General features: G+C 42.3%; 1 protein-coding gene across 1 annotated transcript in view; it reads right to left on the reverse strand.

Annotated features, from left to right (window-relative positions):
• JAG2 (jagged canonical Notch ligand 2) overlaps positions 1–27432 on the reverse strand; it is a 104568-nt gene that overhangs the window by 53709 nt on the left and 23427 nt on the right. The window contains 1 exon segment of the mRNA XM_024200659.3: positions 7885–7939. Coding sequence (XP_024056427.2) covers positions 7885–7939 — 55 coding nt within the window.

Consider the following 27432-nt stretch of genomic DNA (forward strand, 5'->3'; position numbering starts at 1 on the left):
ATTGGTAGTGCACATTGTCTACTACAAATCGAAGGAAGCGCCTGTGTGTGTGGGGGGGTAGATTGTTATATGAAAATATGCGTCCTTCATGTCGAGGGCGGCAGACCAGTCTCCAGGATCCAGGGAAGGGATGATGGTCCCCAAGGAGACCATGCGGAACTTCAACTTTACTATGAATTTGTTGAGTCCACGTAAATCTAAAATGGGTCGCAGACCCCCTTTTGCTTTGGGGATCAGGAAGTAGCGGGAGTAAAACCCCCTGCCCCTTAACTCTGGCGGAACCTCCTCTATGGCCCCCATAGAGAGGAGCCCAAAAACCTCCTGTATAAGGAGATGCTCGTGAGAAGGGTCCCTGAAGAGGGATGGAGGGGGGGGGACGACGAAGAAAACTGGAGAGTGTATCCCCTCTCCACCATGCGAAGGACCCAATGGTCCGAGGTTATAAGGGACCAAGCACAGTGGAAACGGGAGAGGCGATCCTGAAAGAAAGGGAATGGATCCTGGGTAGTGGCTGGCACGCTGTCCTCGAGCGCACCTTCAAAAAATTTTGCCTAGGTCCTGAAGGTGGTCTAGGAGGGCCTTGGTTCTGACCGGGTTGGGGGCCGGTCGACCTCCGTCTACCACCTCGCCCCCGCCTTCTGGGGAAGTCCTGTCTTGGATGAGGAGGAGGAGGAGGGTAGAACCTTTGTGGCTGGGGCCTAAAGGGCCTGCGCTGGGGTCCTGGGACACGCATCCCCAGGGAGCGCATGATGGTTCTGGAGTCCTTGAGGTTCTGCAACCGAGAGTCCATCTTGTCCGAGAACAACCCCTGGCCCTCGAACGGCAGATCTTGCAGGGTCTGCTGCAGTTCTGGCGGTAACCCCGATACCTGGAGCCAGGAGACGCGTCTCCTGGCTATCCCAGACGCTAATGTCCTGGTGGCAGAGTCCGCTATGTCCAGGGAGGCCTGCAAGGAGGTCCTAGCCACCTTTTTACCTTCCTACACTAGGGCCCCGAACTCTTCTCTCGAGTCCTGGGGGACCAACTCTTTAAATTTACCCATGGAATTCCATGAGTTGTATTTGTACGGACTCAAGAGCGCCTGTTAGTTTGCGGCTCTGAGCTGAGTAAACCTTACGCCCAAACAAATCGAAGCGTCTGGCGTCCTTCGATTTGGGCGCTGCCGCCTGCTGACCATGATGCTCTCTTGCGTTCACTGAGGAGACTACTAGTGAACACGGCGGAGGGTGTGTATAGAGGTACTCATGGTCTTTAGGAGGGGACAAAGTACTTCCTCTCTACACCTCTGGCAGTGGGAGGGATGGAGGCCGGGGTTTGCCATATGGCATTAGCGTTAGCCTGGATCATACGTATAATGGGCAACGCCACCCGGGATGGGGCATCAGCTGAGAGGATGCTCACCACCGGGTCCTCCACCTCCACTATCTCCTCAGCCTGTAGGTCCATGTTCCGTGCCACCCTATGCAACAAGTCTTGGTGGGCATGGAGGTCTATTGGAGGTGGGCCTGAGGCTGTTGTACCCGCCACCACCTCATCTGGGGAGGATGAGGAGGAAGCCTCAGGGAGTAAAGGATCCAGATGAGGGTCCGGCTCCAAGGGTCCCTGATGTGCAGGATCCCCTGCACCGGGGTCTGGGGCCTGCGTGGGTGTCGGCACTGGAGCCTCCATGCCCCTGGGGGAGGACGGGAGATGGTGGCCTCAGGTACTCAGAGTGTGTCGAGAGGCTGCTGGTGGAGCCCCTTGAGCTTGGTGATATGCCCAGGGGGTCCAGAAAGACTAATGTGCCAGGTCCTGTCTAGGGTCCTCTGCCCCCTCCTGCCAATGACCCAAGTCGTCTGCAGCCTGACCCTGAGCAGGGTATGCTGATCGGGAAGCCTCTTTCGACGAGCGAGATGCCAATCTTGAGGGCCAGGGCGGTGCCGAGCGTGATTTCAGGGGCTTGTCCTGGTACAGTGCCGAGCGGTGCCGGTCCACAGGCGAGCGGTCTCTGCGCGATGCCGGTGAGCGGTACCGGGATTGAAAACAGTGCCGATGGCCATGCCGGTACCGGGATCCAGATCTGGATCGCGAAGACGAAGACCGTCTGTAGACTTGGTACCGGGAGTGGCCTCGCGAACGGGAGCGGCGCTCATACCGGTGCCGGGAACTGCATCTGGACTCCGACTAGTACCGATGCTCAGGTCGATGGCGAGAAGTAGACCGGTGCCGGGAGGAAGATCTGGGCCGCGAGTACGACCGGCGCCAAGATGAAGATCGGTGCCGGGACTGCGAGCGGTGTCGGGACCTGCTCCAAGACCGGGAGTGGTGCCGCGAGTCCACGCTTGGAGATGGAGGGCGTATCAGGGCAGGCTTGCCCCTGGATTGCACCGTGCAAAGGGGATACAGTGCCGCGGGCTGAGACGGCGCCGGCTCCGTGAGGGCGATAAGGTCTTTCGCCGTTGCAAAAGTCTCCGGCATAGAAGGGAGACAGGGCTCAACCACAGGACGAGGTGGTGAGCCAGTCCGCACTGGACTCAACGGCCCTACACCTGGAGCCAGAGTCAATGGTGTTGACGATGCCTGCACCCTCTGGCGCTCCGAAGCCGGACGCGGCTCTACCACCGGTGCCTGTTGGACAGCAGCGTCCTGGGTCTTGCGGGGTCTTTTATGTCCCGGAGACAGGGAACGGCGCCGAGGGGCTTGCGGCGGATGCGGTGCTGAGGGAGGACGGTGCCGTGGGGCCTTATCCGCGTCTGCTCGTGGTGCAGTACCGGAGGGTGCCGCTGGGGCGCTGCGCACCGAGGCACTCGGTGCCGGAACTTAGCCCAGATCTCCCTTCGGCGTGCCAAGTGCCGCCTCCATAAGGAGCTGCTTAAGTCTAAAGTCCCGCTCCTTTTTGGTCCTGGGCCTGAAAGCCTTGCAGATCTTACACTTGGCTGAAGTGAAGTGTTTAGGGGAGTCTCACCAGATGGACAAGAGTCGTGAGGGTCTCCCGTTGGCATAGGCTTAGCACAGGTCGTGCACGGCTTAAAGCCAGGAGCCTTGGGCATGAGCCCGGCTGCGTGCCGGGGGAAAAGGGGGGGATAATAGCCCCCTTAACCCCCGCTAACTATTTATAACTACTCTACAAAACTATTAACAACAAACTACTAATCTAAAAGTATATAACCAACAACTATCTACAAGAATGAACAAGTAAAGCTAGGGAGAGTGGAGAACCGCTATGCCGCGCTCCACAGTTCCAACCACCATCACGGGCGGTAAGAAGGAACTGAGGGGGCGCTGGGTCGGCTGGGGTATATATCCAGCGCCATGAAGGCGCCACTCCAGGGGGCTCCACAGCCCACCCACCGGGTGTTGCTAGGGTAGAAAATTCTCTGACGATCGTGCACGCGGCACGCACACACACCTAATTGGAATTGATATGACCAAGCACTGGAAGAAGAACTTCACTTCTGTAAATTTGGCAAAAGGGACTTTTCCTAGTTCTGAGCTAGGGTTACTTGGCAGGGTATTTAAGAAACTTATCTTGCTGCAAGTCTTACCGATTAAAGGAAGTGTATGCTACAGAGACAAACAAGAGACACCATACTCGATAGCAATTTGACTTTTTTCTATGATCAGAAATCAGTTTTCCCACAAGCCTATTTCTTTGGAAAATAAAGGTGGCAGAGAGGCTGGCATGATAGCAGCTGATGCTCTTAGAGTTTCTTCTGAGTTAATATTAGACCTCGCAGCCCACCTGGTCTTTAGGAAAGGAATCCCCGCAAAAGATGGCTTAGACAGAGATGCCATAGCTGTATCTGCAATCGGTAGCTGTGCCATAGATTCTACCTACTCAAGAAACCAAAACAAAAAACAGAAGAATGATTTCCCTGTTTACCACCAGATCTGCCGCTGACATGGGTTTTACATTAACAAAAAGGTAGTTACTGGCTGGTGCATAGACACCACCTACCAGTCATCTGCAAGGAAACAGATACCCAGAAACCTGCTGTTAATTTCAATACTGTTCTGCCATATCAGAAAGTAGGTTCTGGAGAAATTAGTCTCTTCTGAACCACTCACTTCCACAGGCTCTGACTGAGACCTTGCAGCCCTTCAAGGGAAGATCTGGAAGACAACAGCCAGTGTTTTGCCTCTGTGGTCTTCTTATATTTTATGACTGATCTTATTCTAAGTGGGATAAGGCACATAAGAGAGGAAAGTGAATGTGAGTCTATCCCCTCTTCAGAGACTTGCAGTAAAGAAGGAAATATGCCAGGACCCACAAGTTGGAGGCTGGCAGGTAGTTAAACTGCAAGCTACTTTACCAAGCAGACACTAGCCTGCTTTCCTAAGGGTCTACGCTGGGTTATGCTGGGCCAAAGACAACCTTCCTTCCCACTCCTAGTAGAAAAGAAAATGATTCTATCTAAAGGCTTGTCTACTTGAGGCCACTCATGAAATTTAATCCAAATTAACTAATGGTGTGAATTAGAAGTAGATTAGTTAAACTGCATTAAATCCCCATGTGGGACTTGCATGATAACTGGTTTACTGAATTAAGGCCACTTCAATTCTGAATGAGAGGGTGCACACAATTAATGCAGTTTAATCCCTTTGTAGACAAGACTAAATCAAATGACAGCTGGAAAGTGGACAGGAGGGCCTGATATGTCTGAGAGGAGAGAAGCTAGACCTATACATCAGTTTTACATCCATGCAATTTGTCCGTTCCTTCCACCCCAAAAACAAACCAAACAAAAAACCCAAGAACCTCAGCACATCCACTTTCTTCCAATCACAAGTAAAGTAATGCTGCTTACAGCAGCTCTTTGAAGCATCAATTTTTTAACAAGATACTGGGCTAGGAAAATTTGAGAGGAAGCAGAAGAAGAGGAACAAAGCACAAAAAAGGGAAGGGGATGGACGAGAAAAAGACAGGAAGTACAAGTAGAAGATCTGGTAGTTTTGGCCTGCTTATAAAATAGGGTCTCTAAGCCTCATCAGATAAAGAATGTTCTTTAAAACCTCCAATGTTAAAGAGTCTTTCCTAGAACCCTAAAATAGCAAGCTTAAATTGCAAAGTTACAACATTAAGGGGATGATAAATAGCTTCACTTCACAAATCAGGTATTTTGTTTAATTGGTGTCTTGTCAGGTTATGGGATTGATAAAGGCTTCACAAATTCAGATTTAAGGTTTTGTTTTGGGGTTTCAGATGTCAGTCCAACTAACTAGATTAGCATGCACCCAAGAATGAAGGAAACTTACTCCACTCAACTGCACATGTATGCCTACACATTAGCACTTTCTTTAGCACTGCAAACTGTATTCTGACAATTCTGTGGTCTTCTACAGGTTATGCAAATCCATCACTGACAGATACCAAAAAATGCTTATGGACTATTGCTCAGTCCACAAGTGTTTTTCTAGACTCAATGAAGTGTATTATAATAAAGTCTTCCTGTATATGCGTTTTACAAGATTATAAAACATTAGCCATTCCCTCAGGCCCCAAAACCACTGATTACCTTCCCACTAAGCTTCCTTTAAAATTCAAAGTCCTTTTAAGTTCTGAATGTACAAGACATTGTAAGAAGTTACAAAAGTGTCACAGAAGCACTGAGGTTTCATCAGCTCATGTTTATAAATGTCTAAGACACGTCAAATGTATACTAGATGTGACACCACATCTCCTCCTCTGAAAGCAGAGGGCTCCATGCATGCTCAATGGATAGTTCTTTCCTTCTCCACCTCTGAGGGGATTTGCCAGATAGCACTATGTAATTTGAGTATGCTAGTGTGAAGCTTTACTTCATGGCTGCTACTTCAGTTCCTTCTAGAGATTTAAATGTATCTTTTGAAGTTTTCAGGAGTAGAGGCTGGATTTATACCGCACTTGAATTCCCCCATTTTGCACAGAGCTATGGTCCAGAGATAGAGGCGAGCTGAACCCATTCAGGCTGCACCCCCTACTCCAGTTGTCATCCCTGGAACATGGAGGGGACAGGGAGCTGTGACAGACCGTAGTGTTAGCACAGACTAGTAGCAGAACCTGGCTTAGTTAGTGCTAGTAGCACAAAATATAAAGTTTTAAAATCAGCTTGATTTTATTTTTCAATTCTATAAGCAACATAGTTCTGCCAGAATTTAACAAAGATATTTCGTATAGATGTGTTCTCAAAGCACCTTACAAATATGAACTTATTACAGATGCTAAGGAAGTTAAAAAAATGAACATCTAATTATGCTCCTAAATGCATTGGTATGGACTGCTATTAGTGCCACTACCAGCTGGATTCTTAGTGGTTTCAAGTTCACAAGAGCCAATCCAAGAGAACAGAGTAGATTACTTCAGTTTAGCACAAAACAATTTAGCATTCAATCACTCAAAATATATCCAATTTTGAGGACATTCTGGAATGATACCAGTGCAAGACAAAATTCAGTGTTTAATATCTGAAACAGACAATTGTTTCTCTTTGGTCAGGTTCACGTTGGCAAGCCAGATACCCTATTATAGGTCTCCCAGATACAAATCAAAACAGTGGTTTGATAGCTTTATAACTACATTCTTTAGTGCAGCTGAAGTGCTTTTTGTTTTGTTATACAATATAGCATAGAGTTTTAAATATCTGTTACTAGAGCAAAAAGGTTTGTATCAAGCCTTAGAGCATTTACTCTAAAATCTTAACTTCATCATATTACCCAAGCTTAACTAGAACCTATGCTTTAGGTCTCATTTAGGAAGGCATCCATCTACTACTTGAATAATCATGGTTGTCCTCTTAAATAGGCTGATACAAAAGTGGGGAGGAGGGAGCCCTGAGCTAGTCTGAGAAGTGAAATATTTTGCCAAAGTTTGAGATTTCCAACCTCTCTTTTACCTTCCTCTAAATTTAAATCAGCTTTAACAGTAGCCATCATAGAAGTCATGAAGCTTTAACTACTCTTAACATTCAAAACCCAGCACCACTAATGGAGACAAAAAGTTATGGGGTATCATATTTATATGTTCTCCTAAGCAGGGTGTTCAAATTAGATTATTTTATGCTATTGGGAGAAGAAATGGTGACCAGTTTACTCAGTCCATTTTAAATGTTACAGTACTCTCTATTTTTCAAGAAACAGCAAGGGGACATCCCTGCCCATGTTGTCTGCACCAGCCAGTTAGTAAATACTTTTTTTTTTTTTTTAAATAAACCAAAAAAAAGTGACAAAGTACTAATGAAATTATAGGGCAAAAACAACGTACAAAAGGAATTGCATTATATCTAACCACAAAAGTATGGTGAACATTAGCTAGAAAGGTCAATCATATTTAAGTACGCTTTCTTTTGATGGATGAGGACAAGAGAAATAGAGTTAGTTAAGTAGGAGTTGCAGAGACCAAAGAAGGGAGAGTGTGTGTGTGGGGGGGGGGTCAATTGTGTGGGCACAATTCCCCTAGTAACAAGAGCATTCAAAGACAAGCAAGTCTTGAAACACAATTGAAAACTACAGGGCATCATGAACCAATGGCTAGAATATATTCACTTGCCATCATCCAGTCCCTGAAATAGCTTGACAAAAATATGAGTCACATTTTCCTTCCATCGGGCTTCTAACAAGTTTTCCACTTATCACAGAGAACTGCTATTCATTGTCTGTGTGTGCTTATGGATATCTGCCCCTGATTATTATGCTTTCAGAGGTTTCATTTACCTCTAACAATGAGCCACATTAGAAGTTTTAGTGACTATTAACCTACATTTTTCCCTGTTAAACTTCCAGTTTTCAATGCAATATCCCAGGACACATGCATTCAGAAAATGCTTCCCAAATCCAAGATTCCAGTTTCAAACATACACAATTTTGCTGTACACTGTGTAAATACACTTTTGGATGAGCGAAATATGGAAATTCTTCATAAATACTCACCATTTTTTGTTTCGTTATCCCAGTCCCAAGCTTCTATTATTAACGTGAATGATCTCTGAAAAGAAACAAAAACCACTAGTTAGATACCGGTTAAACAAAACCGACCAACCCACCCACCCATCCATATTTACAAAGCCAGCCAGAAACAGTGATTTGGCAACAGCATGTGTTACTGCCAAGGAAGATCCAAGGTTCAAAGCAAAGCAATCTCAAAAACTTCACTTTTTTTGGAATAATGTGAAATTCTTCAAAGGTACTACTTAAAATATTGCATTAGCAGCATTAGTTTGTGAAGCAGAGCTGGTTTAAGCAATATAAAACAGCACTAAGAAACAAAACACATATGAAGACCCTCTATAGCCAACATAAGTTTTAGTTCCAATTAGGCAGAACACCACAACTGTATAAATTAATCCTATTTTAAATAAATAAACAAAACAAAACAACACACAAAAACAAAAAAACACTTCACTTCAGATGTATGGAACTACTAGCTACAAGAAATAGCTAATAAGTGTTTAGGCTAAAAAAATAAATTAAGCAGAGGAAAACCACCATGAAGATGTCCAAAAATCCAACAATCTAAACTGATCCCTGATTTAGATTTAGGAGTGTTTAATGATTAATACCTACCGAAAATTTTGACTGATCTTTTCATAAAAGGGGAAATGTGAAGAATGCACCTAGAAAAGGCTGGGCTCGTCAGCAAAATTAAACAGAGCATATATGGGGGGGAAGGGGGGAAGAGGGGGAAAACGTTCTTTGGTGAACATGTTCCCTTTCTAGGGAGAAAAAAAAAAAAAAAAAAAGGAGTGAAAGCAACACTTCCCAGGTTTTGTGATCTAGAATGAAGTAGCTATAGTTTGGAGGCAGCAGTGGGGAAGAAGAAAGCTTTAAAGTTAAAAGCTTTCCACAGTCTTGAATATTGTTTACACCACAGTATCTAATTAGTCAGATCATAACTGTCTAGCACATTTAAGTGCTGTACTTACTCAGCGGGGAAACTAGAGTCCTATTTGTAGGTCTAAATATTTACTAGATCTTAGTTTCAACTGAGAATAGCTGTTTATCTACTATATTATCTTACAGTCTTGTTTACATCAAACTGAAGTGCTCATATAAATTTAACTAAAACAAAAGCAGCTGTGCAACAGCACCCCAGAACTCTTATGGGAAACATACAATATTCATACAACTTTATGCTTAAATTAGAGGCATAAAAAAAAAAGTCTCAAGTTCTCATATACCACACTTAGTTGTACAAAATTTAGTATGTGCAACATTCCTTAAGTACAGCAAGTTACAGAGTTGAAGTGACCTGGACAAGTTCAGTTTTCAAATAGAAGGCCCCTTGTTAGGAAAAGGGATCTGGGTCAATTTACATGGTTATTTTTGGAAGGAGGCAGCAAGGAAGGCTATCTAGGGCTACCCTACCTTTACATTAGCAGATGTATACCAGTGTTTGACCATAGTTCTTTAGCACTTAGCCCCTCTCAAAAGAGCTTGTTAAGACTCCAAAGTTTACATGCTTTAAAAGCATAACTTGTGCAGCACCCCTAGAAGATAAAAATAGAGTATTTTAAAAAATGCCAATTGTTTTGGTTTCTGTAGGTATACTACAAGAAGTCAGCAGAGCCTATTTAGACATGCATCTTCTAGACCTCATTTTTTAGATACAAAAATGCTGAGAGTTATGTGAATATTGGGGACATTGGTTACAATCTCTGAATAAATGCGTCTCATGCACTTTCAGCTAAAAATACAGTTTGTTATGGTTTGAGGGGTCTCTCTAGAATTCTGCGGACTCCTGCACTTTGCAGCTTGTCAACTGATAATTTTAGTATCAATAACTTTTCATTTACCAAAGTACCAGGAAAGAGTTAGCCCAATTTCTGACTGGAGGAGGTAACAAGGGGACAGCAACAGTGTGAGGCAGGGAAGTGGATCTTTTTAGTGAGAGATTGCTTTGGAAAAGGACAGCTGGTAAGAGCATAGCTAGGAAAAAGACAATTCATTACTTGTTCAAAGCGTAATAGCAGCCTTTACATTTCCAAAAGACCTTCCCCCACCCCCTTTTTATTAATTATTAAAGTGGAGGTAAGAGGGATCCTGTGAGGAACAGTTGAAATGATATGTAGCTGTGCTACTCAAAGTTTTAAGACCTATCTAAATGCACATTTCTTACATGGCTACTATTCATTTAGAGTATAAATGTAAAATCTCAGAAACTACATACAACAGGGATAGACAAATACTCCATGAAAGTTGTATTCTAGTGGTTAAGAGATTCTCAGCATATATTCTGGCAGCCCTCTGACTGAACATTATTCTAGTAAGGATATTGTAATCTTTGATGTATTACATCGTTTCTCTATTGCTCTCTTGCTTTTGAATGTGAGCTCAAATACTGGTCCTAGACCAAATGGCACCACAGGCGAGGAGCATCTTCAGAGTCCCCGTCCCCCCCTTTGTTAAACTTTTGAATACCTTATTTTTTATTACATTTGTGGCCCATTTCACAACTTTGATGCACAATTTGCACGCATAATTTATCCCTGTCATCTAAGATGATAAATTTGCACACTAGGATCTGTAACTCTGTATTATTCATGCCATATATAAGCAAGTAAAAATGTTTTCCTCTAAGATTATAGAAACATTTTAATTTTAAGAATAACTGAAGTGTACTAACATCGAGAAATTTAACTGGGCACCAAGATCGGGTGGACCAGTATTAAATAGTGTTACAGTAGGTGACAGCCTTAGAACGTTAACCCTAATTCAAAAAGTTCGCTTTTCTCGCCTTTACTCTTGTGAACTGAAGCACAGAATCAGAGATATCCAAAGACTGGCCAACTGCATTTTCAAGGAACAAAATAGCAGGCTGTCAATCTCAGCCATCATCCATCAAAGATATGTTTTAATGAGCCTGAGCTTTGAAAAGTTGCATTCACCACTCGCGACTGTCAAACATTACATGTTAAGCATGGCAAAAGAAGTAACCGTATTTCTTTTATACTGTTGCATAGATAGGAGTTTGATAGATATCTCTGGTGTCTCATTAAATATGTCCTTTATTAGTTGCTACTTAAACTCTTCGAGTTTTAAAACAAGTGTACACTTTCACAATTACACAATAAAACAAGGTTCACAATATTGCAGCTGGGCTCTCACTTTGTTTTTATACCTCATTGACTAATTGGCAACACCCCACCCCCGTATGCCCACAAGGGTATGGCTGACAACGTTCTAGGAGGTTCAAGGAAGGCGTAATTCTCAGAAAGTCTGGAAGGTTCCATGAGATTCTACAAAGGTCCAGAACATTCGGAGGTTAGTGAAAAATGAATCCACATACAGAATACCTGAAACAAACATTCTATTTTCCCCTTTGTCACTAACAAAAAAAACACCCCAAGCCCAGCACCCTCAGTGGTCACCTGGGTTGCCTGCCCCTAAATCTGGCCCTGCTTGGTAACATCTATTCCTTCCCCCAAGCCCCAACTCAGAATTTTGCTTAGGTTCCTGCTTTTATTAATTTATATTACATAAAAATGTAAGGGATCAGAGTTTTCTAGTCTGTAGTTTTAGCTCTTAAAGGTCTTCCTACCATTAGTGTGCCATTACATCCAGTTTTAATTGCATTAAAACAACGGGCTACATGCTTTAGGGCCTGATTTTTAGGCCGTCAAGACTAAAGGTTTCAGGTTGTCTCACTTTTTGCACATGCAGTAACCCAGAGGTGCCTTCTGCATATACAATGATCTCTGTTTACACCAATCCGAAAATGGTTCTGCAAAGTCCCCACCCATCTTGAATGTTACTCAAAAATAGTCTCTGCTATCCACAAAAGTTCTTTAAATTGCAATCTACTCGGATGGCTATAGTTTAGTCTAGTCTAGATTCTAGGAAAGTTTGAGGTAAAGTCCAGTTTAGTTATTCTACAGCTTCTCTGAATCTTTATTTCAAACATGTGTTCAGCATGACCCATCCCAGGAATCACTGTCCTTACATTAAGTGCACTAATTATTAACCTGCATACACTAACATCCCCAATTCCAGACCTCAAAGTAGCAATATGCGATTCTTCCATATTTCTTAAAATGAGAGTATGCAATAGCTTTGTCAAGTCCATTGGAACCCAAAGGTCTCATGATTATTAAGAGTCCAACTCACGCAAGGTAGATACTTAGTGGTAGCGATTCTGCCACAAATTAGGTTTGTATTTCAGATGCAATATAGTATCTATTAGCTCTTTAAAATTGTGTGTAATAGGGAATCCCACAGCTGAAGGTGCAGTGCCTCCAGTCTATACTTACACAGTAGTATACTATTTCTAAAGTAATGAAAAAATCCATAAATTTTGTAACAATCTTATATCAACTTGCAGCTTCTTGTACTGTATGTATATGTACACACACACACACACACACACACACACACACACACACACACCACTGTATTTACAATATTTGGAGCAACAGAAATTTCTTGGCATACACAGGTCACCAAAGTCAGCTTAGGCAAACTGCCTCATTCCCTGAATTGCACCAAGGCAAGGCTGTATGTTGGCTAAAGAGAAAATTTACAACACAGAGGTGCCCAAAATGCTAAAATAAGATATGCCACACCAATATGACAAGGAAATTAGAAGTATACAAGAATGAAATTGCACGATGCTACGCATGTAAGGTTCAGAAAAATTGTATGGTTTTATTTGACAGTCACAAATTGCATGATCCTACATGTGCAACTTAAGTTTTGGACTCAAATTTAACATTCTTATATATTTGTATTAATTAATAATTTAGACTATTGAAAGGTGCAAGACAGTCTTGTAAAACTGAGGAACTACATTAAAAGTACTTTCTCCCTGCCCCACCGCCCCAAAATGATGTTTAAAAGCGACATCTCAAAACGTAAGACATAAATAGGGCCAGAAAAGTGATGAAGAAAGGACCCATACCATTAAATTTGGAGACTTGCTGGTATCCCACACTCTCAACTGGTCTTTCATATCTGCCTCATACAAAATAGCTGGATTATGAATGTCTTTTTTTTTAAACCTACCACTGTATCTATGTAAGTATATGAAATATTAAAGGCATTGCCAAGAAGTTTCATATTAAAAATGCTATCAAGTACTACATTTGTTCATCTGTAGTTTTCTTTCAATAGTTCTTTCATTATACTAAAGTGACGTTCTCAGTTAGGGCAGTTCTCAGTTATGAAATTTCCTGATTTCTACTTGGCTGTGGAAGAGAGCATGAGTGCTTCTGCATAATCATTATTTTATTCAGCTGTTCAGTTATGAGTGTGGTATCAGAGCCTCTACCAAATCAAACTATGCTCCAATTTGGTGTTTGCTCTTCTACCTCTCTAGAAAAAATATACCAATACACATGGCCATCTCAGCTTCTAACCCCATCCTCAACTCCAAATATTCAATATGTTTAAACAAAAAGAATTAATTTTTGTGGTGGGAAGAGGTCTCATCTAGGATTCAGTTAACACTAAAACAAGAGACAACTCCATAACTTAGTCCTCAATTTAGTGCACGTACAAACTATTACAGTTTCAACATCTGCAAAACAAAAACAAAACCCCCCACACTTTTTTCAAGCTAATGGGTCTGTTCTATGAAATAAACTTTGTATTAGCCTTTTTGCATCCCCAGTTAAGATAACAGAAGATATCTATCTGACATACACAGAGCTACTAGACCCTCCAATTACCTCTGAAGGATATATGCTACATCTTCAGGCACCTAAGATTATAGCCCAACTATCAAAAGTTATTCAGTAGCCACGTGACTGCATTAATGACATTATATATAAATATGGTATATACTGCCACATGCAAGACAAAATTCCTTCTCCAATACAAGGTGTTTTATAGCAAACATTGTTCTGTATTCCTAAAGGCAGCAATTGGGGGAGATTTATGGAAGTCAGTAGTAGCACTGCTCTCTCCCCCAGGCCAAGCCTTATTTACATTTGATCTCTTTTTAAAGGGGATTTTAATATAACACTATTAAAGCACCAGCCAGAAGCGTAGCTCCAAAAAGTCAGAACTAGATCAAGCGATTTAGGGTTACTTTTAAATTAGAATGTAAGCTAGTAGTCTAGACAAGATTTCCCTATTAATGCAACCTGTCAGTTCATGCATAGAGACTTAGGTTTTCTAAAATATTTTACTAAATAAGCAATTATAAAAACCTCTCAGAAGCAATATGTCCAGTGAAACTACTTTGAAAAGTCAAAACTACTGCACATTTTCTAACCAGTATGAAGTTAAAAAACTGATAAAATATTAACTTGTATGTTATGTGAAGCAATTAATGGAAGCTGTTAGATATCAGATAGCATTTACTGTTCATCATTGTGGTAGCAAATGCTACTAGAAGACAATTCCCCTGCCCCCCCAAATCAACACCTAATGTGAGTTACTGACATTTGAAGATGGTATGAACAGCTGATAGCACTAGAAGTCTCATTTTTATTGACTTTGATGTGCAAGTTTCTCTTTCAAGAAGAAAGTGATTAAACCCAATCAAGTGTTCACGTGAATGAAGCAACTGAGAATGTGTCAAAGGCTACCAGTTATGCAAACGTCCAGTTTCTATTTTCCTCCAAGAAATACTACCGTCTGTGAACTAGAGAACTATCTGATGAAGTTTCATTAGACTACTTGTTCAGCTTTCTGAAGAGATGCATTAAATAAAACTGAATCAATGTATTCAGGATGATTTTAAGGCTTCATGTTGACCAAATCCACTTGTTGAATGATTTTCATTAAACATACCCAAAAATAAAATTAGTTTTGTTTGGCAAGGTCTTTTCATGGGTTAAACCTTTAACACTTATGCTATATTCTCAAAAAGCAAACACCACACAATGGATCAAATCCTAATTTCAAGGACATTAACATACCAAGAAAGATTCATTTCAATCATACTTAGCCTGCTGACCTACACACCACAGATTAGACTGTAACCTCAAGTTGTTAGCTAATTAGTACCCCTCCTCTCACGTTCAAAAGATTTTTTTTTTTTTTTTGGTACAACTGCAAATTTTAAGTCTGTTAGCTGGAAGTGACACTAGATGCATTGTTTCCCGTTTCAGATTCCATAACAAGCCACTGTATATTAAAAGGGACTTACTCTTAATTAATGGTATTTTAACTGCATTTGGGATTCTGTCACTAAAACAGTTTAATCAATATTTTAATAGGATCAGAAGGTTGGAGGAAACAATGAATGCATTATAAAATGGAAAAGATTGGCCAGTGAACCTCTATACATCCAAATGTTACAACATGTATATTTTCTGTTCCATGGTTAAATTAGTACTTTTCTGTATGCATTGTCTACTCTAGTTTCACAGTCTGCAGTCTTCAGTGAAGCAAAATCCCACCAGTATCGAGTAACATCACTTATCCCTGACATGCCTCAGAGGAAAAAAAAAAAAAATAGATGCTTTTATGTTGTAGAGATGCTCAATTCCGTCATTTTGGTTGCCTCACTTCAGACCTCTTGCACTTCACAGAGCAGTATTATTCTGACTCGATAGTTACCAAGGGTCAGTGAACTAATAGAAAGAACCTCTCACCATTGCTTCCTGTCCAGCTGGACCTATTAATCCAGTGCAGTATGGCTGAATCTCTCAGCTTTTAAGAATGGGGTGGGAGGGAAAGACGTCTTAAGAGAACCCTTTAGGTTAGGGAGACAGAACACTATCCAGGCTCCTACTCATTGTTTGATAGCAAGGGGATTGGGTACAGATGCTGCTCTCCAAAACAATCCAGTTAGTTCACTCAATTGTATGGGAGGCAAAGAACAGCTAGTTCAAGATCTTGATAAGATGTGCGCAAGAGAAAGGAAAAACAAGGTGCAAGAATTAGACCTAAAAGGTGTCAGAATTGAGGCTAGAGAATCCTGCAGTGATCTCTTCAGATAAACTGAAGAGAAGTAACTTTTTCCTTCGCTTAGAATACAAAAAACATGTTTCGTTCGTATCACTCCTGAAAAGCAAGAAACTTTATGGATGTTCTAGATGTGAAGTTAAAATTGCAACAAACCCTAAGTGCAAGAATTGGCCAGCTGAAGAGAAGGAACATCCTAACCACCACCACTCCCCTTACCTTGGAAAAAAGTCCCAGGCCTGGGAGTCCCAAATAGAGATTCCTTTTTGGAAGCCAAAGCCAAACAATTATACTTTGTGTATTAAGAGGGGGATCAAATAGCTATTTTACAGACATCTGTAACAGATAGTGGTAGCAGCCTTGCCTCAATTTTAAACAAGCTTTGTTAAAACCTATTTTCAAACTAGGTCAAGAACTACAAAGATGGTTACGTGCCTCTTGGCGGATACATTAAAAAAAAAAAAAAAAAAAAAAAAAAAAAAAAAAAAAAAAAAAAAAAAAAAAAAAAAAAAAAGAAAAGAAAGTCATCTTCCTCTTCAAATAAGCCTTTCGACCATAATAAGAATGACATTGACACACCCATCTACCCAAATAAAATCTTGAAACAAGCAAACAACACAACACCACAACAACACCCCAAACAGACTTTTTACTCCAAAAGAGGCGATCCAGAGGCTCCATGAAATCCACCACAGACTTCGTTGCTGATATTAATTGTAAGTGGAAGGTACTCAGATGCCAAAATGATGGGCTAGCATATGTAACTTTAAGACAGAGGTAACAATGTGAAACACTGACATCTACGCAGACATAGCACTTTGTTGGACAATGCTGTTAAATGGGTATTTAAAAAACAAAAAACCACATATACATGAACAAGGAACTGAGTGCTTTAGTCCATTCCAAGTAGCACCCCAAACAGATCTTTTAACATCAAATGCACAGCGATGGGCATACATTAGTTGGAAGAACACAGTCAGACAAATAGACACATTAAAGATGGAGAATGCTAGTGTAGATTTCCCTCCAAGGTGCCAAATCCATAGCACTGCATTACTGTAAATCTGATATTCAATGGCAATGGTTCAATAACTAGAGCCTGAAACTCACTATGCAAGTCAGTCAGTGGTCAGGAAGACATACTGTTCCAGAGAGTTTCAAGGGGCAGGGGGGAAGAAGAGGCATTTTTAGCCACTTTGTTAGGACCTCATTAATCTCTTATAGGACAGGGATTCATTTTATTTTAAGCCGCAGAGACACTGATCTACTCTCAGTAAGTTCATGATAGGCCAAAATGTCTGGAGAGAGCTGTCCTTTAAAGTTAGGCTAAAAAATTAAAGTACTCCATCACTCAGTTTTTGCACAGGGTGAACAGAGGACTCCACATTGGTCTGCAAGCTTTTTCCATTGGCAATTGTCCCCCCTCTGGCATCCACCAGAAGGACATTACTCACCTGCTCTGAAATACAATTTCCTCCATCTATACACACTCTTTTACAAGCCAAGCTATCAACGAAGACTCTGGGGCTGGGATGAAGTAAGGTGCCCCAGTTTTGAGGGATCCAAGGCCTGAATCACAGCTTGATGGACACTTCGCATTGCTATCTGAAACAGTTCACAACCACACTTGTCTGCACCAGTATAGGGATATTAGGATCAAATTTTGTTTCAACTGAGTTTTGCCAGTACCTTTGCTGCCAGAGCAATTGGTGCAAAGGCATATAGCAGCCTCCTTCTCCAGTGATTGAAGAACATGTTCCCTTGCTAATGCAGTTCTTTATCTGAGCCATGAGAATACAGACATTAGCTTCTTGTTTAGTCCAATAGCAAAGAGATTCCCTTCCAACACCTCCCTAGAGGAAGGTCTGATCTTTCACTCCCAAATCCTTATGAGTGGTCTCTGGATTAAACCAAGGAGACTCATTACATCATTAAGTATTCTCCTTTCCTGCCAAGTACATGGCAACCAAAAAGCTCACATGGGACAGAGTGCACTCCTGAGGGAGGGGCGGGAAGTAGAGAGAAGAATGCTAGGTGTCTAGGCTGTAATCTCCAGCCGGTTTACATAACTCCTGTTCTTGGACAGGCCAAGTTCCAAGTATGTGGGCTCCTGATTCCAGGCGGTCACAACTCTAGCCACTACAATTTGGACATCAGTGTTTGGAAGTCCATTTTTAATTGTATCCTCTCCCTACACGTTGACTAAGCTAGACAATCCCAGATGTTCTCAATTATCCAGATACGAGGATCCCTGTGATACTTTCTTCCACAGAGGCGGTCTGATATAGAGACATGGTATAGGACTGACAAACACTCATTGTATAGTCCAAGCTGTCCCCTTCTGACTCTTTTCCTTTCTGTTAGCCTGGTGATGTCTAGGACACTAGCTGGAAGAGTTGTGTATTCAGAGTTCCAACCTGTCCAACAAAGGCAATTCTTTAGTTTATCATGAACCTTATAGACTAGCCTCATAGTGGCAACATGGCATGATCTTGGAGTCTTCAGTCATGTACTTGATCAATCATTTAAGTAGAAAAACACTTGTGTAAAGTAGCTCATAAATAAATTTAACAGTATTCTGATTATATGGGCCAGAGAATCAAGAGGTTAGTGTCTATTTAAAACTTTTCTAGACTGACTTACACAAAGTTAATCCTTCCCATTACTTTTCTACAGCAATTCTGACAGCTGTGTGTGCAATCTATTGTACTCCCACTTTAACAGTCAATTTTACATTTGTCGTTCAAAATAAGATTGTGGCCAAATTGAAATCATCATCCGAAACTCAAGTTTATACGTTTAACTACATTTCTAGGTTGGGTGAAAATACCTCACGTAATCCTGTATGACTTTAGGTATGTCTCCACATCTAATTCTGTAAGTACTTTCCTCCTCTTCAGATTAAGAGTTTTTGCCTGTCAAAACACATGCTTGTCTCAAAGTTTGAATATCTAGTTCCATGAACAAACTATACATTACATTCTGCTAATGCCAGCATTGCGGTAAAGCAAATAGTGCTTACAAATTAACTACAAATCCCATGGTTGACCAGGTGGTGTCAGAGATTTGCTTTTCTCCTTACCCAATCAAAGAGATAGAAGGTCTTCAGCAACCATAACAGACAAACAAAAGCCCTCAGGAAACTATGCCTTCTCTCCTAGCTAACGGTAAAATGATTGGCAGGTGAAAAAGTTGGGTGATCAGAAGAGTGCAAAGCAAGGTTTCTTTCATTTTTTTGTTGTTTGTTTTACAGTACAATATCTAGATCACATTTGCAGTATACTATTAGTTTATTCCACGCCAAACTAGTCAAATCCTTAAGTAAAGTTTTGAAAATTCTGAGTTATAGAATTGTATTTATGACTTTCAAAGAAGGGAACTTTCAGTCGGAGATACTAAAAGATTCTCCACCTCACCCCACCCCCAACAAATTCAAAGGTAGTGGTAATTATGACACAGAACAAGAAGTCACAAAGCAGCTTGATATTACAGTGATTTCTGTAAGGTTATGTACATGTTCTCATCATTAAAGTTAGTAAAAGCCACCATACGAAACCAGAGTGCACTGCATATGTACAGGAGTCCACTAACTGGTAGTTACCTGTAAAAATGACTGTGCAAAAAGAGAGTGCTGGCTTTGCTACTTAAAATACATCACAATAAGAGCTGAAAACAGACTTTATAAATAGTAAAAAAAAAATTGTGGGATTGATACAGTTACTGACTAAGTACACACACTCTGAATAAGGCCAAAAAAGTGTTTAGAACTGTTAATTTGAGGCTCCTTTACTACATGTAAAGGAAAATAAAGAAGAAATGGAAGTTTCATATGCAGATGATTAACTTCTCCACAAGACAAGTTCATCTAGATGGACAACCATCCATTGACAGCTAGCCACATAAACAAACAAACCAAAAAATAGCTTTCCTGGTTAACACTAAGGACAAGTCTAGACTTAGTCAGGATCTACATTACAGAAAGGTGATCCAAACCAAACAGTTTGTCGTTAAGAGAAGATTTTTTGTTTTAAATTAAAAGAAACATCTTATGCTGATTTGTCCACCAGCAACATACATTTGTGTCATCAACTGAGACATCTGGTTCACTGTTTATGCAGCACCCCTAGGGGAAGGGATCTTTTTGTTCTGTTTATAAAGCACCTAGCACAACTGGATTTTGACCCAGGACTGACTCCTAGGTGCTACAATAATACAAAAATAAGAGACTAACTAAACTAAACATGTACTTACTTACCAGTCTGTTGTAATTTCAACAAAATTCCATTTTTTAGGTTTCAGGAGAAAAATAAGTGTACAGAAAGAGGAAACTCAAACAGCTACATTGAGAAACTCGCTGTAGACATGCACCCTTAAACTGTAACTATCCTGTTATGATAGTCTTGAACAATTTCATGACAAGGCTTTGCCTAAGGTTAACTGTTATTTCCCCAGCCTCATTCTACTCAGTAACTGGACCCAGGGTTGTCAGTCTGTTCAAAAACCTGGGACCAGCTTGATACCCATATTGCTGAGCCAAATATCAAACCTAATCTTGAGGCCAAACTCTGCAAGCACTGTATCTGTTAATCAGACAGCCATGCTCCTTCACATCACTGTAACCAGTCAAAAACCATGGGTGAAATACAGGCCTGACTGACTTCAACTTGGCCAGGATTTCATCCAAGGATTTTTCTCCTATTTTAAAAAGTCTCAGGAAACAAAAACTACTTTTTTGTTTTCTCCTTTACCAATTTGTCACCCAGATAGTGAGGGTAGATAGAGAGGCAAAAAGGCATCCTTTAAAAAAGTGGAAGTTAAATCTTATTGAGGAAAACAAAGGAGCATAAACTCTGGCAAATGAAGTGTAAAAATATAATTAGGAAGACCAAAAAAAAGAATTTGAAGAACAGCTAGCCAAAGACTCAAACATAGCAGAGAAATTTTTTAAGTACATCAGAAGCAGGAAGCCTACTATGCAACAAGTGGGGACACTAGATCGAGATGCTGAAGGAGCACTCAAGGAAGATCAGGCCATTGCAGAAAAACTAAATGAATTCTTTACATTGGTCTTCAACGCTGAGGATGTGAGAGAGATTCCCAAACCTGAGCCATTCTTTTTAGGTGACAAATCTGAGGAACTGTCCCAGACTGAGCTGTCATTAGGAGGTGGATTTGGAACAAATTGATAAATTAAACAGTAATAAGGCACCAGGATCAAGATGGCATTCACACAAGAATTCTGAAGGAACTCAAATGTGAAATTGCAGACCTATTAACTGTGGTATGCAACCTATTATTTGTCTGTACAAAGTGCAAGCTGGTCTCCATATTGGAAGAGAAGGTTCAAGGTCTGGAGAAACAAATATCAACTCTGCGTTGCATAAGGGAAAATGAAGATTTCCTGGACAGACGTCAGGAGATGCTTCTACGGCCACAACTTTCTGAAGATTCAGAGCAGGCACAGCAGGGACAGAAGGATGGTGAAGAAGTTTGGCAGCATGTGACCTCCAGAAGAAGAAAGAGGAGCGTCCATGTACCAACAACGGAGATACAGGTGAGCAATTGTTTCCATGTTCTCTCTACAGGTACTAATGCGGAGAGTGGACTAGATGACACATCTGAGGGAAGGGAGAAGGAGACTCCACTGATTGGAAGGCAAAAGATGCACTGTCCTAGGGAATGCAGGTTCCACAACCACCACTCCCAAGAGGAGGAGGATGGTGGTGGCGGTCGGGGACTCCCTCCTCAGGGGGACTGAGTCATCTATCTGCCGCCCCGATCGGGAAAACCGAGAGGTCTGCTGCTTGCCAGGAGCTAGGATACACGATGTGACGGAGAGACTGCCGAGACTCATCAAGCCCTCGGATCGCTACCCCTTCCTGCTTCTCCACGTGGGCACCAATGATACTGCCAAGAATGACCTTGAGCGGATCACTGCAGACTACGTGGCTCTGGGAAGAAGGATAAAGGAGTTTGAGGCGCAAGTGGTGTTCTCGTCCATCCTCCCTGTGCAAGGAAAAGGCCTGGGTAGAGACCGTTGAATTGTGGAAGTCAACGAATGGCTACGCAGGTGGTGTCAGAGAGAAGGCTTTGGATTCTTCGACCATGGGATGGTGTTCCAAGAAGGAGGAGTGCTAGGCAGAGACGGGCTCCACCTAACGAAGAGAGGGAAGAGCATCTTCGCCAGCAGGCTGGCTAACCTAGTGAGGAGGGCTTTAAACTAGATTCACCGGGGAAAGGAGACCAAGCCCTGAGGTAAGTGGGGAAATGGGATCCTGGGAGGAAGCACGAGCAGGAGAGCGCAAGAGGGGAGGACTCCGGTCTCATACTGAGAAAGAGGGATGATCGATGAGTTATCTCAAGTGCCTATACACAAGTGCAAGAAGCCTGGGAAACAAGCAGGGAGAACTGGAAGTCCTGGCACAGTCAGGGAACTATGATGCGATTGGAATAACAGAGACTTGGTGGGATAACTCACATGACTGGAATACTGTCATGGATGGATATAAAAACTGTTCAGGAAGGACAGGCAGGGCAGAAAAGGTGGGGGAGTTGCATTGTATGTAAGAGGGGAGTATGACTGCTCAGAGCTCCTGTATGAAACTGCAGAAAAACCTGAGAGTCTCTGGATAAAGTTGAGAAGTGTGAGCAACAAGGGTGATGTCGTGGTCGGAGTCTGCTATAGACCATCAGACCAGGGGGATGAGGTGGATGAGGCTTTCTTCCGGCAACTAACAGAAGTTGCTAGATCGCAGGCCCTGGTTCTCATGGGAGACTTTAATCACCCTGATATCTGCTGGGAGAGCAATACAGCAGTGCACAGACAATCCAGGAAGTTTTTGGAAAGTGTAGGGGGACAATTTCCTTGTGCAAGTGCTGGAGGAACCAACTAGGGGCAGAGCTTTTCTTGACCTGCTGCTCACAAACAGGGAAGAATTAGTAGGGGAAGCAAAAGTGGATGGGAACCTGGGAGGCAGTGACCATGAGATGGTCGTGTTCAGGATCCTGACACAAGGAAGAAAGGAGAGCAGCAGAATACGGACCCTGGACTTCAGAAAAAGCAGACTTTGACTCCCTCAGGGAACAGATGGGCAGGATCCCCTGGGAGATTAACATGAAGGGCAAAGAGGTCCAGGAGAGCTGGTTGTATTTTAAAGAATCCTTATTGCGGTTGCAGGAACAAACCATCCCGATGTGTAGAAAGAATAGTAAATATGGAAGGCGACCAACTTGGCTTAACAGTGAAATCCTTGCTGACCTTAAACGCAAAAAAGCTTACAAGAAGTGGAAGATTGGACAAATGACCAGGGAGGAGTAAAAAAATATTGCTCAGGCATGCAAGAATGAAATCAGGAAGGCCAAATCACACTTGGAGTTGCAGCTAGCAAGAGATGTTAAGAGTAACAAGAAGGGTTTCTTCAGGTATGTTAGCAACAAGAAGAAAGTCAAGGAAAGTGTGGACCCCTTACTGAATGAGGGAGGCAACCTAGTGACCGAGGATGTGGAAAAAGCTAATTTACCCAATGCTTTTTTTTGCCTCTGTCTTCACAAACAAGGTCAGCTCCCAGACTGCTGAACTGGGCAGCACAAAATGGGGAGGAGGTGACCAGCCTTCCGTGGAGAAAGAAGTGGTTCGAGACTATTTAGAAAAACTGGATGAGCACAAATCCATGGGGTCGGATGCGCTGCATCCGAGGGTGCTAAAGGAGTTGGCGGATGTGATTGCAGAGCCATTGGCCATCATCTTTGAAAACTCATGGCGATCGGGGGAGGTCCCGGATGACTGGAAAAAGGCTAATGTAGTGCCCATCTTTAAAAAAGGGAAGGAGGAGGATCTGGGGAACTACAGGCCAGTCAGCCTCACCTCAGTCCCTGGAAAAATCATGGAGCAGGTCCTCAAGGAATCAATTATGAAACACTTAGAGGAGAGGAAAGTGATCAGGAACAGTCAGCATGGATTCACCAAGGGGAAGTCACGCATGACTAACCTAATTGCCTTCTATGATGAGATAACTGGCTCTGTGGATGAGGGGAAAGCAGTGGATGTGTTATTCCTTGATTTTAGCAAAGCTTTTGATACGGTCTCCCACAGTATTCTTGCCGCCAAGTTAAAGGCGTACGGGCTGGATGAATGGACTGTAAGGTGGATAGAAAGCTGGCTAGATCGTCGGGCTCAACGGATAGTGATCAATGGCTCCATGTCTAGTTGGCAGCCAGTTTCAAGCGGAGTGCCCCAAGGGTCGGTCCTGGGGCCGGTTTTGTTTAATATCTTTATTAATGATCTGGAGGATGGTGTGGACTGCACTCTCAGCAAGTTTGCAGATGACACTAAACTGGGAGGCGTGGTAGATACACTGGAGGGTAGGGATCGGATACAGAGGGACCTAGACAAATTAGAGAATTGGGCCAAAAAAAACCTGATGAGGTTCAACAAGGACAAGTGCAGAGTCCTGCACTTAGGACGGAAGAATCCTATGCACTGCTACAGACTAGGAACCAAATGGCTAGGTAGCAGTTCTGCAGAAAAGGACCTAGGGGTCACAGTGGACGAGAAGCTGGATATGAGTCAGTGTGCTCTTGTTGCCAAGAAGGCTAACGGCATTTTGGGCTGTATAAGTAGGGGCACTGCCAGCAGATCGAGGGACGTGATCGTTCCCCTTTATTCGACATTGGTGAGGCCTCATCTGGAGTACTGTGTCCAGTTTTGGGCCCCACACTACAAGAAGGATGTGGAAAAATTGGAAAGAGTCCAGCGGAGGGCAACAAAAATGATTAGGGGTCTGGAGCACGACTTATGAGGAGAGGCTGAGGGAACTGGGATTGTTTAGTCTCCAGAAGAGAAGAATGAGGGGGGATTTGATAGCTGCTTTCAACTACCTGAGGGGGGGTTCCATAGAGGATGGAGCTCGGCTGTTCTCAGTGTTGGCAGATGACAGAACAAGGAGCAATGGTCTCAAGTTGCAGTGGGGGAGGTCTAGGTTGGATATTAGGAAAAACTTTTTCACTAGGATGGTGGTGAAGTACTGGAATGCGTTACCTAGGGAGGTGGTGGAGTCTCCTTCTTTGGAGGTTTTTAAGGCCCGGCTTGACAAAGCCCTGGCTGGGATGATTTAGTTGGGAATTGGTCCTGCTTTGAGCAGGGGGTTGGACTAGATGACCTCCTGAGGTCCCTTCCAACCCTGATATTCTATGATCATTTAAATCAGCTTCTGTACCAGATGACTGGAAAATACCTAATGTGACACCAAATTTTTAAAGAAGGCTCCTGAGGCAATCCTGGTAATTACAGGCCAGTAAGCCCAACTGCAGTACCAGGCAAACTAATTGAAACTATAGTAAAGAACAGAATTATCAGACACAGACGAACATAATTTGTTGGGGAAGAATCAACATTCCCTTTTGTAAAGGGAAATCATGCCTCCCAAATCTGCTAGAATTCTTTGAGGGCGGTCAACAAGCACGTGGACAAGGGTGATCCAGTGGATATAATGTACTTAGATTTTCAGAAAGCCTTTGACAAGATCCCTCACTAAAGGCCCTTAAGCAAAGTAAGCTGTCATGGGATAAGAGGGAAGGTGCTCTCATGGACTGGTAACTAGTTAAAAGATAGGAAACAAAGGGTAGGAATAAATGGTCAGTTTTCAGAATGGAGAGGTAAATAGTGGTGTCTGCCACGTCTGTACAGGGAGCAGTACTGTTCAACATATTCATAAATGATCTGGAAAAAGGGGTAATCAGTGAAGTGGAAAAATTTGCATGATACAAAATTACTCAAGATAGTTCAGTCCAAAGGAAACTGCAAAGAATTCCAAAGGGATCTCACAAAACTGGGTGATTGGGCAACAAAATGACAGGTGAAATTCAATGTTGATAACTGCAAAGTAATGCACACTGGAAATCAATCTCAACTACACATATAAAATGATGGGGTCTAAATTAGCTGTTACCACTCAAAAAGATCTTGGAGTCATTGTGGATAGTTCTCTGAAACCATCCACTCAATGGGCAGTGGCAGTCAAAAATAAATAAATAAATAAATAAATAAATAAATAAAAAGCTAACTACGTTGGGAATCGTTACGGGATAGATAAGACAACAGAAAATATCATATTGCCTCTATATAAATCCATGGTATGCCCACATCTTGAATATTGCATGCATCATCTCAAAAGAGGAATTGGAAAAGGTTCAGAAAAGGGCAATAAAAATGATTAGGAGTATGGAATGGCTTCCATATGAGGAGAGATTAATAAGACTGGGACTTTTTAGCTTTAAAAAGATACGACTCAGGGGGGATATGATAGAGGTCTATGAAATCATGACTGGTGTGGAGAAAGTAAATACGGAAGTGTTATTTACTCCCTCTCATAACACAAGAGCTAGGGGTCACCAAATGAAATTAATAGGCAGCAGGTTAAAATAAACAAAAGGAAGTATTTCTTCACACACAGTCAGCCTGTAGAGCTTTTTGCCAGAGGATGTTGTGAAGCCCAAGACTACAACAGGGTTCAAAAAAAGACCTAGATATAGTCATGGAGGATAGGTCCATCAATGGCTATTAGCCAGGATGGGCAGGGATGGTGTCCCTAGCCTGTGTTTGCCAGAAGCTGGGAATGGGCGACAGGGGATGGATCACTTGATTGCCTGTTCTGTTCATTCCCTCTGGGGCACCTGGCATTGGTCACTGTCAGAGGACAGGATATTGGTCTAGATGGACGTTTTGTTTGACCCAGTATGGCTGTTCTTATGTAGAAGAATTTAGTATGGCTGGCAAGGAACTCATCACCTGAAGTCATGAGGCACTATGACAATCTGGAAATTCCAGCGACGGAGACAAACTTGATAGTACCTTGAAGCTAAATTAGAAACAGCATGTAGGCATCCCAGAAGTTGATGGCAGAGAATTCCCCTAATGAACCACTTCAGTCACAGATTGAAGTGTTGTCATCCATAAATATGAAGTCTCCAGATACTTTAACAAGTGCCTAGAATCAGCCCAAGGTACTTCAACCAGGGAATATTTTTCTATCCAGTCTCTTCCTGAAGGAAAAAGGGTTGGTTACCTGAATTCCTGGCAGGGGCCATTAGATAGCCTGAATTGCTACCTGTTAGACTGAAGAGCCTGCCATCTCATTTCTGTTCCCCCATGTAGGCACCTACCGAGTGATCAAGCCACTGCTTAAGGCTACTTAAAGAGAAGGTTAGGGAGCTCAGTCTAACGGATCACTATAAGGACATGTTTTCCCATGCTTCAATCATTCAAATCACACTTCAACAAAAATGATTAAAGATCTAAAAACACATGACCCTATGAAGGGAGACTGAAAAAAAATTGGGTTGGTTTAGTCTGGAAGAGACTATTGAAGAGGGACATAACAGTTTTCAAGTACATAAAAAAAAAAAGATTACAAAGAGGGGGAAGAAAAATTGTTCTCCTTAACCTGAGGATAGGACAAGAAATAATGGGCTTAAATTGCAGCAAGGTTTAGGTTGGACATTAGGAAAAACTTCCTGTCAGGGTGGTTAAGCACTGGAATAAATTGCCTTGGGAGGTTGTGGAATCTCTGTCATTGGAGATTTTTAAGAGCAGGTTAGACAAACACTTGTCAGGGATGCTCTAGATCAGGG

The sequence above is a fragment of the Terrapene carolina genome, unplaced genomic scaffold (assembly GCF_002925995.2).
Source record: "Terrapene carolina triunguis isolate 2854851 unplaced genomic scaffold, T_m_triunguis-2.0 Scaffold189, whole genome shotgun sequence".
Classification (NCBI taxonomy): domain Eukaryota; kingdom Metazoa; phylum Chordata; order Testudines; family Emydidae; genus Terrapene; species Terrapene triunguis.